The following is an 18470-nucleotide window of genomic DNA, read 5'->3' as shown; positions in this document are numbered from 1 at the left end:
TTTAAATTTATATGTTATTTCTGCTGAAAAGAAAGTAAAATAATTAAATTTCTGTCTTCTCCCAAATTTACTGTCTCGCTTTTTGGTTTGCTTTTTTTTTAAAGGCAGCCTTATTGTCCTTTATTTCAGTTCAAGTGCATCTAAAACAGCAATCATCTGCCAGAGACTACAAAAGTCATCAGTATCTTTAAGAAAATTCTAAAGTGTTAAAGCACTTTTGCTCCTTGAAGAATAAAACAATAAATTTTAAACTCAATTTGCAGGTAGACGGCACAAACTGGTCTTGCTATCCCTATTCTGAATCTTTATGTCCTTTAGTATCTGCTCAGTTCCAAGAATGGCAGATAAGTGTGAGTGCAAAAGACGCAGACAGACTACACACAGAGATGTTCTAACTGCTTATTATTAAGATATAAAAGATCAATAAGGTTTCACTATTTGCATTTGGATAATGTTTCATATCTGATAGAAAAATGATGGGTGAATTAGTATTTATTTTCCAAAGTAAAGCTTGTTTTAGTATTAAAAGTAGGCAAAACAATCTGAACAATAATTTTTAAAATACAAGTAAATGTAGATATAAACTTGATCACTACTGATTTATACAATTTTATTGATTTATAAAATTTCCCAGTGAGAGGATAAATATGGTATTTTAAATTTAGTTAATAAAGTACTATATAAAAGTAGTATATAAAGTACTATATAAAAGAAACTATTTAAATACATGTAGTTAATTACCAAACAGCATAACGCAATCAATAGCCAAACAAAACAATCTTCCTCAAAAGTATATGGATTCCAATAAATTCAAGTGACTGCTCTACCAAAAAAAAATAATAACTAGCAAAAAAATAATAAAAATATGGCATTAATATTTTCTAATACATTACTTGGGAATACAAACCTCAAATGACTGTTCCAATGTGAAGTTAATGGCACAAACACAAGATGTCACATTTGGAGATAAACATTTATTGCAGGGACTAGAAGGGTCTGTTCCGGTATAATCAATCTGCAAGAGAAAAATAGAACTAAGCACTTCCTGGGAGAAAGTGGGTACATTCCAAAATAACTTGCTATTAGAGGGAAAAATGTGTCCAATGAAACAACCTATAGCCCAGGGGGAAAAAACTGTTTTTAAGGTCATCCGTTTGTTTTGACAGTGTAAAAACTGGCAAGACCCGTATGTTATTCAACTGGCTCATTTTTCCAAATAAATTCTTGTCTCCTTTTTACCCAAAGAAATTCATTTATGCATCAAAACCATAAATATAAAATTAAAACTTCATGATGTATAAAGATTTAAAGACCTATAACATCTAAATAATTGTGAACAAAAGGGGGCTATATAATAAACCTGACAAGCTCAGGGGGGGCCACAGGGAGGCCTGACAAGCTCAATGATCAAAAGCAGCCACACAGGATGGTCTGATTATAAATTCCTAATTGGTCAGGGAATGGCAGGTAGTCACATCCCAGGCCTACAGCTTCCCTAGCATAGGTCAATCTTTACCTTAAGTGAATTGTCCGTTGTTCTTATGCATTTAGGAGGTCAGAGTAATCTTTTCAAGATGCCTTGAACACAACCAAAGATACCAGAGCACAAGACCATAGAATCCCTCATTGTTTCTTGTTCCCCGAATGCCATCTCTACGTACTGTAAATGTTAATTATTAACTATCCTGTACCACTCATGTAAAAGTATGTGCTTCTCCATTCTGCTTTTTATCCAATTCTAGACATTTCCTCTACTTGGCTTTCTCCTGCCTCCTTGATCTACCACCAAGAGATTTTATGTAACTTTCCTTACTTTTCTCCTTTGATTGTAAATACAAAAAAGGAACTGCAAATTGCCATTCTACGGGAGCATTTTTTCAGTCAGTTGAGATTTTGCTCCCGGGCATGTCCTCAAAATTTGGCTCAGATAAACTCTTACAAGATTTTTCTATAGGCTGGACATTCTTCTGTTGACATAATTAAAATATCAGATTAATACAAAGATCAGTAAATCAGTTATTGCTCTTAAATCTTCTAATCTTAAATACTTTCAGTCACCTCAGCTTTCCACAGTACATTTTCAAATTAAAAAAAAAAAAAAAAAAAAAAACTATTAGGTTTCTCAAGAGCTACCATTTGTTCAAACCCTGGTCTTGTATAATAAAGAATTAGCCTTGTCTTTGTCCTGGGTTCCTTGGCAGGGAGGTTCTAAAACCCTTGGAATTTCCCCAGTGACAGGAGTGTATCTGTTTTTGATAATCCCTTTGATTCACACTAGCGTTTATGCTAATAAGATGGCTAAGGATGGGGGCTGGTCACCATTAAGATTAGATGTGACTAGGGACGGCAGCCCAGCCCAGCCCAACTTCTGAGGAGAGGAGGAAGGCTGGAAACTTAGTTCAATCATGTGGCCAACGTTTAATCAATCATGGCTATGTCATGAAATGTCAATAAAAATCCTGGGCACAGGGGAGCTTCCTGGTTGGTTAATCCACTGAAGTGTCAGGAGAGTGATATGCTCTGCTTCTATAGGGAGAGGCCTCTGCACTCAGGACCCTTCCAGATCTCTCTCTTTATTTAGCTGGTCCTAATTTATATTGTTTATAATAAAACTGTAATCCTAGATATAGCACTTTCCCGAGTTCTGTGAGTCACTCTAAGAAATTATTAACCTGAAAGGGATCATAGGCAACCCTGGATTTACAGCCAGTAGGTCAGAAGCATAGGTGGCCTGAAGACCTCTGAACTTGCAACTGGCTTATGGAGTGAGGACAGTCTTGTGAGGGGGGTTCTTGGAATCCCCGCCCCAGATTTGTAGTTACTTAGGCAGAAGTGTGGGTAGCCTGGAGATGTGACTTACAGCTTGTGTCTAAAGTGGTGGCAGTCTTGTTGGGGACCATGGCCTTCCACCTGTGGAATGTGATGACAACTCAGGGTGATTAGTGTCAGAACTGAATTGCAGGACACCAGCTGGTGTCAGAAGACTGGGCCTAATAGCTAAATGAGAGCCTTTGTTTCCATTATAAGAATTTTTGAATAGATTTTATTTTTCAGAGCAGTTTTAGGTTCACAGCAAAATTGAGTAGAAAGTACAGAGTTCTCACATACTCTCTGCCCCCCACACACGCACAGCTTCCCAATTATCAACATCCCCACCAGAGTGGTACATGCTTTACAATTAGTGACCGTACGCTGACACGTAATAATCACCCAAGACCATAGGTTACATTAAGAGTCTCTCTTGATGTTCCACATTCCATGGGTTTTGACAAATGTGTAATGACATGTATACACCATCATAGTATCATACAGTAGGGTCACTGCCTTAAAAATCCTGTCTATTCAGCCCTCCCTCCCCATTAACCCCTAGTAACCACTGATCTTTTTACTGTTTTCACAGTTTTGCCTTTTCCAGAATGTCATATAATATATATAGTATATAGCCTTTGTCAGATTTGCCTTTTCACTAAGTAATATGCATTTAGGGCTCCTCCATGTCTTTTCATGGTTTGAGAGCACTTATTTTTTAGCATTGAACATTATTCCATTTCCTGGATGTACCACAGGTTATTTATTTATCCATTCACCTACTAAAAGACATTGTGAAAATTAAACACAAACCTCATTTAAAATGGAGTCGGGAAAAGAACTCTAACTCACTACTGATCCCCACGGGGAAAGACAGTACCTTGCATCTCCAACAGAAAGTGGTACTACTTTACTGCCTCAGCAGGAGGAAGCCAAGATTCCTCCGTGCCTGGTAGCAGCTCAGCCAATGGAAGATAGCCATCGCAGCCAAGAAAAAGCCACTACACTTCAAACTTTCAGTTCCCTCTAATACACTCTTCATTTACAACAGCCTCTCCCAAGTCCATAAAAGATCGTTCCTCTCCTTTGTTTCTCTGTACTTGCTCACCCTGAACTGCAATTCTTTATTGTTCCCGAATAAACCCATTTTGCTGGAGCAATATCTGGCTGTCTATTTGTTTATGGTTAACAGCACCTTGACTGCTTCCAGGTTTTGGCAATTATGAATAAAACTGCTATAAACTTTCGTGTGTAGGAATTTGTGCAGACAGAAGTTTTCCGTCTATTGGGTAAATAACAAGGAGTAGGAATGATGAATGTTATGGTAAGAATATGTTTAGTGCTATAAGAGACTGCCACACTGTCTTCCAAAGTGGCTGTACCATCTTGCATTCTCACCAACAATGAATGAGTTCCTGTTGCTCCAAAATCTCACCAGCACAGGATGCTGTCAGTGTTTTGGATTTTTACCATTCTGACAGGCATGCAGTGGTATCTCGTTTTAATTTGCTATTTCCTAATGATATATGACGTGAAGCATTTTTCATATGCTTATTTGCCACCTGTACATTAGGGACTAAATATTTGTGCCCCCCACCCCAAATTCTTAAGTTGAAGCCCTAATTCCCAATGTGATAGTATTTGGAGATGGGGGCCATTGAAAGGTAATTAGACAAGGTCATGAATGCAGGGCCCGTATGATGGGATCAGTGCCCTCATGAGAAAAACAAGAGAGACCAGAGCGTTTGTTCTCGCTCCCCTACTCTCTCTCCCCATCCCATGTGAGGACAAAGAGAGAAGGCAGCCGTCAGCAAGTCAGAAAAGGGTTCTCACCAGGAAGTGAGGAAGTGAATCTGCCAGCACCTTGATCTTGGACTTCCCAGCCTCCAAGGCTGTGATAAATATGTCTATTGTTTAAGCCCCCAGTCTGTGATACATGTTTTTAAGCAGCCCAAGAAGCTAACACAGATTTTGCTACCAGAAAGTGGGGTACTGCTGTAACAAACACCTAAAAAGACAACAGTGTCTGTAGGAGTGGGTAACGGGTAACGGATAGAGACTGGAGAATTGAGACGAATGCTAGAAATATGGATATTGAGGCTGATTCTGGTGACACCTTAGAAAGAAATGAAGAGTTAGAGAGAAAGCTTCCATCTCTCAGAGAATACATAATCATGAACAGAGTATTGGTAGAAAGGGGATCCTTGTTATAAAAAGTGGCAAATAAAAAACCTGGCTAAACTGTATTCTAGTGTTTTGTGGAAGGTAGAACTTGTGAGGAATGAAACTGGATATTTAGTTAGGAGACTTCTGAGCAGTGTTAAAGGGGTGGCTGGGTTTCACCTGACTGTTTATAGTAAAATGCAAAAAGAGTGAAATGAATGGAGAAGGAATACTGTTAAGCAAAAAGAGACCAAAACTTAAAAATTTGCAAAACTGGCAAGTCTATCCATATTGCAAAATATGAGAATGCTTGTTTTGTAACGAGTACTAGGGTATAGCTGAACAACTAACTATTTGATAAAGAAATCAGTGAGGGTATGAACCAATGACCTCATTAGCCATTCGAGCAGAATCACTGTCAGTTTGAAATGAAGGGGAAACAGAAGGGACAGAATTAAGTAAGACTACAGGACTTCTTAGTTCCTACACGTCTGGACTGTAGAGCCATTTGGCTGCAAACATGCACTGTTCTTCAATACAAAGAAAGATCTCAAAGGTGGTTTACAGACCATCAGGGCTACATCCTCAGTTCAAAGGCCAGATGGCAGCAACCCAGAGCCTTGGAGAGCACTGCTGCCCCAGTGGGTCCTGAAGGCAACGTATCAAACCAAAGAGGATTGTTCTCTAGCCTCAAGATCTATTGGTATTTGCCTCACTAGGTTTTGGAGACTTGTTTGGAACTTGTCATCCCTTTTTTCCTTTAATTTTCTCCCCTCTCAGATAGACAAGTCTACATTATGTCTGTCCTTCCATGGTATTTTGGAAGCATATAACTTTTCTGGTTTCATAGGTTCACAGCTGGAGAGAAATTTTGCCTGGGAATAAATAGTACCTCGTGTCTCAACCCTACCTGATTAAAATGGTATTTAAGATGAGATTTTATAGACTTCAGAGTGATGATTTTGGGGCTGCTGGGATAGAATGAAAGTATCATGCATGTGAGAAGGATGGGAATTTGAGGAGCACAGGGGTGGAATGCATGAACTAAATGTTTGTGTCCCCCAAAATTTTATATATTGAAACCCAAAACCTGCAATGTGATGACATTTGAAGCCGGGCCTTTGGGAGGTAATTAGGTTTAGATGACGTCATGAGGGTTCCACGATGGGAGGGTAATTAGGTTTAGATGACGTCATGAGGGCCCCACGATGGGATTAGTGTCCTTAATAAAGAGAGGAAGAGGGACCAGAGCTTTTTCTCTGCCATGGTGAGAACACAAGAAGCAGGTGGCCATCTGCAAGCCAGAAAGAGGGTCTCCCAGCATCATGATCTTGGACTTCCCTGCTTCAAGGAAGAAATGAGTATCAGTGAGAAATGAGTATCTGTTCTTTAATCTACCTAGTCTATGGTATTTCGTTATAGCAGCCCAAATTGAGTAAGATATTGTATATCTTCTTTGGTGCAGTGTCTGTTCAGGTCTTTTGTCCATTTTTTAATTGGGTTGTTCATTTTCTTATTGCTGAATATTAAGTGTTCCTTGTATATTTTGGGTAACAGTCCTTTATCAAATATGTCTTTTACAAATATATTCTCACTCTCTTGATAAAGAAGAACTTTAGGATGAACAGCCCTAGTTAATTATCTTTACCTTAATAAAGCAAAAAAATTAGCCATCTAATCTTTATTTCTGAAATTAAACATTTAAACATTATACATGGATATTTAACTTCTCTTTGTAATTGCAAAAAAAAAAGGTTAAAATTTGTAATAGAGAGAAAATAGAGCCAGCATCTAATTATAACATCGAGTTGCTTTTCACAAACCACAAAGTGCTTAATAAACTTCTTTTATCAAATTCTGATATAACCTATTGAAATGTTCTCCATCAAAGCTTATTTGCTTACTAATGAAACTTTGTCTAGAGAAAATTTTCATTCACTGCAAATATCTAAGAGAAGCTAGGCACATAATAAAAACAAGCTAAAAACACAGTTCTCCTAAATGAGGAGAGGAAAAGCACATGTAATTTTTCAATAAAACTGTTGGGCCGCAACTTAATGCCCGGGGCCTATTAGTGCACAATATTCCACTTAAAAGCCAAGTTTTATGATTTTGAAGAGATGAAAGAAGAGACCATTTAGGAGAGTAAATTGTATTTAAAAAACTATATTAAACTATATTAAAATTTGTTTCCAATTTTTTTATTTAAAAATCTCTACATATCTTCTTTCTTTTTAAAGACTAATTTAAGGATTAAAAAAAGAAAGTTGCCAGCTGTGCCCATTAACATACTGTATGCCTTTGAACAGAAATTTCTCAAATCACTCTCTTTCAAATTAGTTTCTAGGGCAGAGTAGGAAAGAATGATGATCTGTTGTGATTAAGCAAAGATATATATTCTTTATTTAACTGGACAAAAATAATATGATGGAATGGGAAATCTAATAAATTGTACTACCTACAGTATATTAAAACTGAACATTTTACTGGAACCAAGAATTGACTAATAAATTGTACATCAACAAAATCAAAGGATAGCTGTAATATTTTTATCACAATCTTGTGATTACAATTTCTAAAACGCACAAAACAAACTGCATGTCTTTTGATTCCAAAAATCTGAAAGAAGTGTTAAAAAAAAATCATCATTAGCATGTTAAGCCTTACGATCCACAAGGCATGACAAAAGGTGTAAGGGAAATACAAAGGCACTCATACCTTATACTTAGTCAATACAGTTTACACAGCACTTTCTATTATATACACATTTCATCTGATCCTCACCAAAACCCTATAGTACTATCTCCATTTCACAGAAGAACACATTCAGAGTTGCCCAAGGTCACACAAATAGCAACAGCCGGTAGTAGGACAGAACCAAGGATCTCTGACTCTAAGTCTACTGTTGTTTCTATTAAACTACTTTTTCCCAAGAATAGTGATTGCCCTTTGCCCTCTAGAAGACTACTTTACCAAAGCACATGAATACAAGAAAATAACTACTATAAATGCTAACTGCCAAACCGAATGTTAAAGAGGACAGTAAGTACTACATGGACCAGTACTTCTTATTGAGGAGAAAAGAGGATTTGAACTGAGCCATAAAAATAAAACAAATTTTTTAAAGCTGTAAAAAAGAAAAAGAGGGAGCATATGAAGAAGAAAGAGCACAGGTACATTTAAGGATAATGAGCATAGACACTTTGGATTTGTGGAGTTTTCATGTTGGAAGGAAATAAGGCTAAGAAGGTAAACTGGAGACATAATGATATGCGGTGCTTTACTGACTAGTGTTTATTGAATGTACACTAAGTCCCAGACATTATAAGCATTTAATATATATCATCTCATTAAAAAGTACAATTGTCCTACGAAGTTTTTTATTTTAACCTAGGAAACTGCCATTTAGGAAGGATTAGTAATTTTCCCAAGGTCACCCAGCTTGTAATCACAAGAATTCGAATCCAGCTCCACCTTTCTCCAAAATCTATGCTCTTTCCACCCTACTATGCCCTCTCACACAACGGACATATCCTTTCTAATGTACAAACTCAGGACCTTCAGATTATAAGAATGAAGACAAATATCTGAGGAATAACGCTGATTTGTTTTTGTTGCTATTAAGCTGTCTAGCATCCAAACATTCTTCCAAGTATTGTCGAATTCTCCATTTTGAGAGTTTTGGATGGAAACAGGAATCCATCTCCCACTTCAGAAGCCAAAGGGATAAATGAGTCCTTTCTCTCCCTACCATGTTTCCCCGAAAATAACACCTAGCCAGGCAATTAGCTCTAATGCGTCTTATTTTACTATAATATACTCCGGCGGCCAGTACAAAAGCACAAGGTCTGGATCAATTGAGTCTGGATGACTTCCTCTCCATATAAATCACTGAATCTTGGGAGACCAAGACAAGAGTGCGAGTGATCAGAGTAGCAGCCACAGCAGTGGCTAGCCAGGGAACTCAGCAGCAGCTGTAGCTGTTGAGTGTGGCGTCAAAGACCCCACATACATGAGAGCTTCAAAGAAAAAAGGGAAAATGAGGTATATCTACATGGTATTCTGAGCCAAGGATCACCTTGGGGGCTTCAGAGGAGAGGAACGTCAATGAAGGACGATACGAAGAACAGATGTTCAGTAATTAGAAGTCTGCCCTGCCCTACAGATAGATACGTCATAAAATTATTTCTAGTTGTCACTCTATGCGAAAGGCCCCTAATTTAAAGTCTTTCAGGGAGAGGTAAAAATTTCTTGTAAGCCTGCAGGGTCTTGACTGCCTTCAGTTCAAAATAATTCCCATGCCAAAGTGGCACATTTTGGGAGGCCTATTCTGAATCCCTACAATATTTACTGAGCGCCTGTATGCTCCAGGCAATGGGGACTCAGCCCAGTACCTGAGCTCATGGAGCTCAGAGTCTAACACAGAAAACAGAAATAGAAAGGATACTGTGATTCCACAGATACTATGGAAACACATAACCTAACCTAGTAGTCAGCGAATTTCTCCAAGGGCTGATGAGTGGGTGTTATCTACAGGGAGACAGTACCAAGAAGGGGGTACATCTCTAATTAGGGCTTAGCACTTGAGAATCAATCAGGGGTTCTCCAGTTAAGGTGCTTGTATAGTGACCATTTATATATCGTAAAACAATTGGCAATCAGTAATAAGGAAAGGTTAGATCTCAGAAAACAGAAAAGTGGAATTAGATTGTAGAGTAGAAGCTAAAGGGGTAGGTTTTGTGACTTTGAGCCACTATAAACTAGAGTAGTGTGGCTCTGTGTAGACCAGGTGACAAAATGAGGATAGAGCAAAGGAGAAGGCCACTCTAACACTATTGCAGAATTCTTAGCAATTGCAGCACTGAAAGCTTCCAGAGATAGCACCTTTGCAGACACTGGTATATGCATGAGGTACAGCTAGGGTTGCTAAATGGGAATTCCTGCCTGTTCTCAGGAATTTTTTTCGCTTTCCTGTGTCCGAATCCTGAGAAAAGTTGGTTGGAAAATCAGGAAAATCGGCTCCTTGAACCCAGCTGGTTGGTAGTATCGGCCGTCACTTTGTGGAAACAATTCATCGTGGAGAACAGAAAACAGTTTGTATCTCGGGATTCGGGAATGGGAAAGCGAAAATAATTCCTGAGAACAAGCAGGTATTCCCGCCTGGAAACACTAGCTACAGCAGCACCAGCAGCAAGAAAGCTCGTTCAGTTGGCATTAGGTAGGGCAGACCTCAGCTAAGTAGGGGATAGAAGGGCATGACATTACCCCTGCTCGAGGGGACTAGAGCACATTCATCAGTTTTATGAGTCATACTAGTGCCACTGGTGTGACACCACAGCAGCAAATTTCTCTGCTTTGTGAGTGAGAGAGCTTAAGCAAAAAGAGAAGTCTGCAAGGCTGAGCAGTTGTCCACATTCTTGCCTCAGAGGAAGTAATGCAAGTTACATTGCTTCCTACTCAAAGCTCAAAACAGAGGGGTATTGCTGAGTTTTCCACAGAGGTCACCATGATTGCAGACTAAGTCATTTGTTTAGCCCAGGCCCTCACAGCAAGAGGTGAGTATGGATTATAAGAGTGAGAGAAGTAAAAGGGGTACAATGAGGGTATCCCGGAGTACTGAACATTTTTTAAGTATTTAAAATGCTTCTTTTTTTTTTTTAATTAAAGTTTATTGGGGTGACAATGGTTAGTAAAGATACATAGGTTACAAGTGTACAATTCTGTAATACATCATCTACATATCACATTGTGCGTTCACAACACAGAGTCAGTTCTCCTTCCATCACCATGTATTTATTTCATCCCGTTTACCCTCATCTACCACCCTCTCCCCGCTTACCCTCTAGTAACCAGTTTTACCGTTTTCGTCTCTTTATTTGAAGTGCTTCCTTTTCATTAAATAGCTAATATATCAACGTAGAACAACCCCCCTCAAAAATGCTCATCAGATAATGGGGATGGAGGAAATAAATAAACATCCATATTCAAACTATATAGAACCTCCTAAAAGTTAGCAGTTGAACCACTGCGCTGTACACCTGAAGATGAAGCTGAATAATATTTAATGTCAACTATAATTAAATATATACAGAAGGTGCCAAAAACAAGTATACACATTTTAAGAAAAGAAAACTGTATTAAAATTGTAATACTCAATATATACCTATAACACGAGATGAATACAAGTCATGTTTGACTTCTGCAATTACAAAAGCTTGTCCAAGTAGTTACCATCAGCATCCAGACACTTCTGATTATGGCGAACTACTGATTGAGCAACGCTGACTAAAGTGTCCACTTGTATACATTTTTTGGCACCCCCAGTATATAGTCACGGGATGTAAAATACAGCACTGGGAATAGAGTCAATGGAATTGTAACAGCTATATACGATGTCAGAAGGGTAGTAGATTGGGGAGGGAGTTATCACGGTGATGGGTGTAAATGTCTATTACATTGTTTTGTACACCTGAAACTAATAAAAATTAAAAAATTAAAATAAAATATAAAATTTTAAAAGTTAGCAGTTGAATGAATTTTTTTAAAAACTCAGCCTAGGTTCTTTTGTTTTTGAAGATTAATTTTTTTTAAAAACTAGCTGAACCAGAGTGTAATGGGGTAGGGGGAGTGGTAGAAGACGGTATACGGGGTCAAATATATGGTGATGGAAAGAGAACTGACCCTGGGTGGTGAACACACAATGGGATTTATAGATGATGTATTACAGAATTGTACACCTAAAACCTATGTAACGTTACTAACACTTGTCACCCCAATAAACTTTAATTTAAAAAGAAACTAGCTGAGTTCTAAATGTATAGCTACAGAACAAGTTTAATCCTTTATATCCTAATAAAATTCTGTGGGTCATATGAAATCTATTATATGTTTCTATAAATTAGAGATTCCAAAGGGGAATCATAGGCAAGGTTTTTACCTGTAATTCAATCAGAAAGCCTCAATCTCAAACTTATAAACAATAAATGAATTAGGTAATATATAAATGTAAATTATCTTTGAAGAAAGGACAGCAATAACAAGGCTAGATATTATTTCCCAATGCCTACTTCATGCCAAAATTGTTCTTAATCTGTTACAGGGAGGAAACTGAGACTCAGCTGATACGCGACTGCATCCATTTCCTACCTACCGTAATAAACTACCACAAACTGGGTGTTTTAGAACAAGAGAGATTTACTCTCACAGTTGGAGGCTAGAAGTCTGAATTCAGCAGGGTTACGCTGACTCAGACTGGGGAGAGGCCTCCCTTGACGCTTTCTAGCTCCTGGCAGCAGCTGGCGTTCCTTGGCTCACAGCTGCATCACTCTACCTCTGCCTCTGTTGTTCTGTGGTTCTCGCTACGTCTCTGTCTTTACATCATCTTCCCTCTGTAAATGTCTGTCTCTTCATATAAAAACACCAGTCATACACCTAAAAGACCTCAACTTAACCTGATTACATCTGCAATGACTCTCCAAATAAAGTCACATTCACAGGTACTGGGAGTTAGGATTTCAACACATCTTTTGGAGGGACAAAATTCAATCCATAACGGTGACAGAATCGTATCTGTCTAGCTCCAACGTTGCGGCTGTTCTTTCCATTAGACTGCACTGCTACTTTCCATAATCTTGAGTATATACACATTATACATTAATTTAGAAATATGGAAGTCAGTTTAAAAGACATTTTAAAATACAACTGGCACCAATTGTTAATATGCTGATGTGTTAAACAGTACTACCAAATCTTCATATTTTTAATCTAAAATATAGATGAAAAACAACTTTGCTATAATAGGTAGATGCCATCCAGGACTAACTTAACTTTTAGAGTTTGAAATAGTATTTGATAACACAAATTTTCATACAGTTTTTATATATGGCATTTAATTCATTTCTACAAACAAAATAATAAATTTCAACATGAAGTTTTAGTTTACCCCTTAAAAGTCTTAAGATATCAAGTTATAAAAACTGCCTAGCACAGACCTGATGAAACGACATTGTTTTTTGTATAGTCATAAAACTAATATTCAAATGTTAGTGGCTTGTACCTTTGTCTCTGGTGCTACTTTCTAACAATAACCTCATGCTGCTTCATATCATGTGTCATCCATTACACTACCCTCCCTAAATTGTCGCTGGTCTTATCTCCACCCCATTTTTATATTCCCAGATGTATTCACTTGGTTGCATTTCTTCCTTCCCACTTGAAATTCTTACCATCTCTATCCATTTCAAATCCACGGTGATCTTTTGAAAATTAAGTCATGCATATATGATTTGTTAATCTTTTTTTGGTTATACTTCACTAAAAACTTGACTTAAAAAAAAAAAAATCATAGCCCCTTAACTGGTTTCCTTGTTTCTACTCTTATCCCCAGGTCATATTCTCCATACCTTTGGCACAGTGACTCTTTTAACCATAAATAAGATCATGTCATCTATCTGTATAAAACTTCTCAGTGGCTTTACATTACACTGATTGTAGATGCCAAAAATCCTTATAATGACCATTGTGAGGTGCACCCCGCTACTTTACCATTCTAACTTCATCTTTGACTATCCTCCCCCACTTCCCACTCTGCTCCAGCCACAATGACCGCTTTGTTGTTCCTCAAACATCCTATTAAGCACACTCCTCAGGTTCTTTGCTCTTATTATTTCTTCTATCTGGAACATTCTTCCCTCAGATACCGATATGGCTTACTCCCCCACCTCTTTTAGACCTTTACTCAAAGACCACTTTACTGAGGCTTCCCTGACTACTCTACTTAAAATTATAAGCCATCCTTCAACTGTTCCTATTCCCTTTCCTTCCTTCCTTTTTCTTCATAGCACTTTTCACCATCTAACATACTTCCCATACAGTGTGTTAAGGAGTGAGTTAATGGCAGATGGGAAGGGACATTATCAGTTAGTGTGGATACCCTTCTTTTCAAACAGATTATATGGAAAAAGAGAATACAGAAAAGCACCTAGAGAAAACAAAACAAGAGCTCAGAGTGCTCAGATGTGAATCCCGGCTGTGTGACTAAGCAAATGACTCAATCTCAGATTCAGTGTCCCTTTTAATATTAAAATGGAGAGACTACCCTCATAAGTGTCACTGTATCAGATAACATATGTATGTAAAATTCTTAGCAGAGTAAACAGTCAAATAATACCGGTCATTATTAATATTTTTATTATTAACTAGAATTGAGATAGGACATTTTCAAGAGAAGAAACTCAAACACATTTATACACTGAAGAAGGAAGAAAGGCTGAAGAAAGTACGAGGCAGGTGATGATATTTAATATTCCTTCTATAACTTGTTTTTTAAAAACTTGTCAGCAAAGCCCTGATTTTCTTTTCATATACAAATCAACACATAATGCCTTTTACTATGAAATCAAGTTCAGCTCAATACTATAGTCAATATAAAAATGCAATCATTATTCAATGTCTAAACTACTAGACTCTCACATCTAGATGACTCAGCTCCCATGCAGCCAACATATTACCACCAGATAAATATTCCTATAAATAGCGCCGTGCCATAGACTGTTAACCCCAACCCCAATTTCTGTGCCACCTTTCTTTCACAGTATAAAACTTCCAATTACTAGCTGAAAACCTTGTTATCAGAATAAAGACCACATTTCCCAGCCTCCCTTACAGTTAGCGTGGCCTTGATACACTTAGCGGTAAGGGAGGCTGGGAAATGTGGTCTTTATGTAGTATGTGGCTGCTTCCAAGAACTTTTTTTAAAAGGCCTTTATTCCTTTGTTCTTCATTCCTTCTTCCACATGTTACTTGGAAAAGGATGTGACAATCAGCACTCTAGCCTCCATCCCTGACGGTGAGCACTGGAGCCAATGCCTGAGACAGTGAGGACTCAGTAAACAGAGCCTCCATACTAGCCAGGGACTGCATTTCTAAAAATTTCACATGAGAATGAAAACCTTAACTACTCATTGCTGAACCCAATCCTAACTGATACACATTGTGTCAGTCACGTTACTTCCCCAGTTTAATACATTCATTATCAGATACCCAAGTCTACCCACAACCTGGCACCAGCTGATTTGCCCTTACTCCTATTTTCTCTAAACCCCTTTTGATTTCTTGCCACTACATCTTTGCTCATATTAATCTCCTTTCTTGAAATGCTTCCAATCTCCCCCTTAGAAGTGCTATTTATCTGTACTTCAAGTTCCAGTTCAAAGTCCACTTTCACCACAAAGTTTTCCACGATTATTAAAGACAGATGTGATCTTGTCTTCCTTTAAACTACTAAGGAATTTTCTGCCTGGCCACTCACTCAGCAATGCTTAGTTTCCCTTTTATATGTATGTCTGATCTCCCTGAAAAGATTCCACACTCCTTAAGAAGGGCTCTCTGCTAGAGCAAAAAAATAAAGAGGTCCTGTCCACAAACTTTTTTCTATCATTCACTATGCCCACAACAGCGCTATGCATACAGATACTGCTCAATATTGATTAAAACTCCTGATAAATTTAACTCAATACATGAGTTTTCACCATCAAAAATCACCAAACCCCTCATCAGCTAAAATTTAAGGGTAGCCTGACCTAATGTCCAGATTGTAATAAAATCTGTTGGGTATAAAAACAAAGTTTGTGAACATGGGAATGCAACTATCTCTTCGATATATACTTATTTCCTTTCCTTTGGATATATACCCCGAGGTGGGAGTGCTGGATCATACGGTGGTAGTTCTAATTTTTAATTTTCTGAGGAACCTCCATACTGTTTTCCATAATGGCTGCACCAATTTATATTCCATAAGGATTCCCTTTTCTCTACACCCTCACCAACAGTTTCTATCTCTTGTCTTGGGATAAGAGAGTAGATCTTAAGTGTTCTCACCATACCCAAAAAAAAAAAAGTAACTGCGATGTGATGGACATGTTAATTAGCTTGATTATAGTGATCATTTCACAATGCATATGTAGATCAAACCATCACACTGAACATATTAAATACACACAATTTTTATGTGTCAATTATACCTCAATAAAGGTGGACAACAAAAGTTTATACTAAAGATAATAGTCCATGACTTATTTGTGAAAGAAAGAGGATACCAAGTGGGCGAGGAGCTATAGTTCCCTTATTTTTAAAAATCAATGCTTACTACCTTGTTGAGACCTCACACTCTAACCAACTGAGCCATTCAGCCGTCCCTCTGGAAGCTCAGCGACAGCTCACTGTCTTCAATCTAGTTGTGGAGGGCACAGCTCACTGGCCCATGTGGGAATTGAACCTGCAACCCTGTTGTTCAGAGCTCACGTTCTAGCCAACTGAGCCATCCGGCTGCCCCTGTACCCCTGTAAAATTTTACTATTTAGTATGCCCTTCTATTTCATTTTCATAACAGCTTTATAAGGTTGGCAGGTCAGTCAGTATATTTGTAGATGAGTAAACCTTGCATGGCAGAGGCTATATGACTGAAGTTGATTTTTCTGTACCTAAGCCTACCCGATGTGACTTCACATGTTTAAGAGGCAGAACTGGGATTACAAAGTGATCTTCTGACTCACAGTCCAGTGGTCTTTCCTTTATAACACTGTATTTTAAAATCATCTAACACAACCACACTTCCATAAACTATATCCTTGAAACTGCAGTGATAACTGGGCCTTTTAATTATCTATTCTGTTCATAAAATGATTTATTTCTAAAAAAAAAAAAAAATCAATGCTTACTAAATGTCAAAACCATACCAGGCACAGTGCAGAATACAATAAGTTGGAGACCTGCCCATTAGCTTGAATACAAAACACAAAGAATCAAAGGCAAAACAGAACAAATGTAGACGAATAGGTTAGTTTGAGAGAGATTTCTCAGCTGTGTTTTCCTACCATTGTAATTGTTCCCCTAAATCAAACTGACATTTCTTCTTAGTAACCCTAATAACACATCGTATTCCTAACTTATTCTTAAAAAACGGAATTAATTTGATGCAGTGGGAAAGGAGGAATTTGAAGGGCATGTAATTTTGACACTGTAAGAACTGGACTGGAAAATGTCCATTTTTGAACGTAAATCTGTCTTAAAGGAAATCAATACAAGACAGGTCACTCAACAAAATGCTGAGTAATAAGGTAAATCATTTTAAGTATTAATTCGGTTAAGTTAAAAGTGGCATTTTAAGTACCAACTTTGAACTGATTATTTCACACTAAAGAATTTACCTGGAGTCTTTTCTAGAGGATCCAAAGAAGAAAAAAGGTAACCAAAGTAAAACTCTCAAAAGCAATTTATGTTGCTTGAACTTTATCTGACTGTGAAAAAGAAATGAAGAAGGACACTACTTGAGCCAAGATTAATGGTAAATTTAGCTAAGGTATTTTATACCTATTATATTTGTACAAAGAAGGTAGAACACAAGCCAAATATCCGGGATCATTATACCTAACTGAAAGATTATTGAGGATTAGAATGTATAAATTAAACTGCTGTTTTTGTAACTAATGCTAACTTTGCCAGTATGTTCCTTTGAAACTTGAAGTCAAGGGCAGGAAATACTTTTTGTAAAGGGCCAGAAAGTATTTCAGCCTTTGCAAACCAAGAGGCAAGGCCAAGCATATTATGTAGACTCTTATATAACAAGAGAGAAAACAAATTTGCACAAATTTTTATTGATGAAATTCAAACTATAATAATAATTGTGTACAATTGTCTGGTAACAGGTCTATAATAAGAATGGATTTATTTTGGGGGAACGTCATTTCACATAATTGGAATATCATTTCAAAATCTATGTTCCCTATCATTAAATTAATGTTAAATTGTTCATCTGTAAAACCATTCTCAGTTTCTGGGCCATACAAACAGTCTGGCTGGCCATATTCACTGTGTCATTCCTTGCTCTAAGTACTAAAGTTACTTAAGAAAGGAATTAAAACAATAACATCACAAATCTTTTAATTTCCAAGAGTCAGCTTCTAAGCAACTGCAATTCATTTGAAATTAAAATCTTTAAGGTTAACATAAAGTGCTTAATCTTTAACAGTCTATAAAGCAACTTATTCTTCCTTGACTTTTAGTTATAGGCTAAGTATAAATACTAAATGCAGAAGAGACACTTAATCCTCTTAAATTTTTTTTAGAATCTAAGAATCCAAGTTACACAGGAATAAAAACAAGAAACAAAACTGTATTTTTATCAAAAAGTAGAGAAACAAAAAAAAAATCAGGATTAAATATAAGAAGAGGAGAGTTGGGGTTTTTCTGTCAAACGTGACGGGTACTAACTAGTCCACTAAAATTTAATGAAAATGTATCTTGAACACTTCTGGCAGCATTAATTTGAAGTAAATGTTTAGTTCTTTAATTTACTCTGAATGTTACTCTGAAAAATGTCCTCATCCAATTCTAACCATTAAATTATATAAATTCACACTGATGAATGCCTTTGCAAAACTTAAGAATATCTCACTATATTTTTCAAGTTAGCTCTATTCAATCAATACCTCAGCCTCACC

General features: G+C 37.3%; 1 protein-coding gene across 1 annotated transcript in view; it reads right to left on the bottom strand.

Annotated features, from left to right (window-relative positions):
* CDC50A (cell division cycle 50 P4-ATPase accessory subunit A) overlaps positions 1-18470 on the bottom strand; it is a 35860-nt gene that overhangs the window by 13375 nt on the left and 4015 nt on the right. The window contains exon 2 of the mRNA XM_019729606.3: positions 908-1015. Within this exon, the coding sequence (XP_019585165.2) occupies positions 908-1015 (108 nt within the window). The remainder of the gene's footprint in view (positions 1-907; positions 1016-18470) is intronic.

Source organism: Rhinolophus sinicus, chromosome 2, assembly GCF_057876585.1.
Source record: "Rhinolophus sinicus isolate RSI-liver-muscle chromosome 2, RSI-T2T, whole genome shotgun sequence".
In the NCBI taxonomy this organism is placed as follows: Eukaryota; Metazoa; Chordata; class Mammalia; order Chiroptera; family Rhinolophidae; genus Rhinolophus; species Rhinolophus sinicus.
Note: the sequence above shows the minus strand (reverse complement) of the source record. Positions and strands in the feature narration are given on the sequence as shown.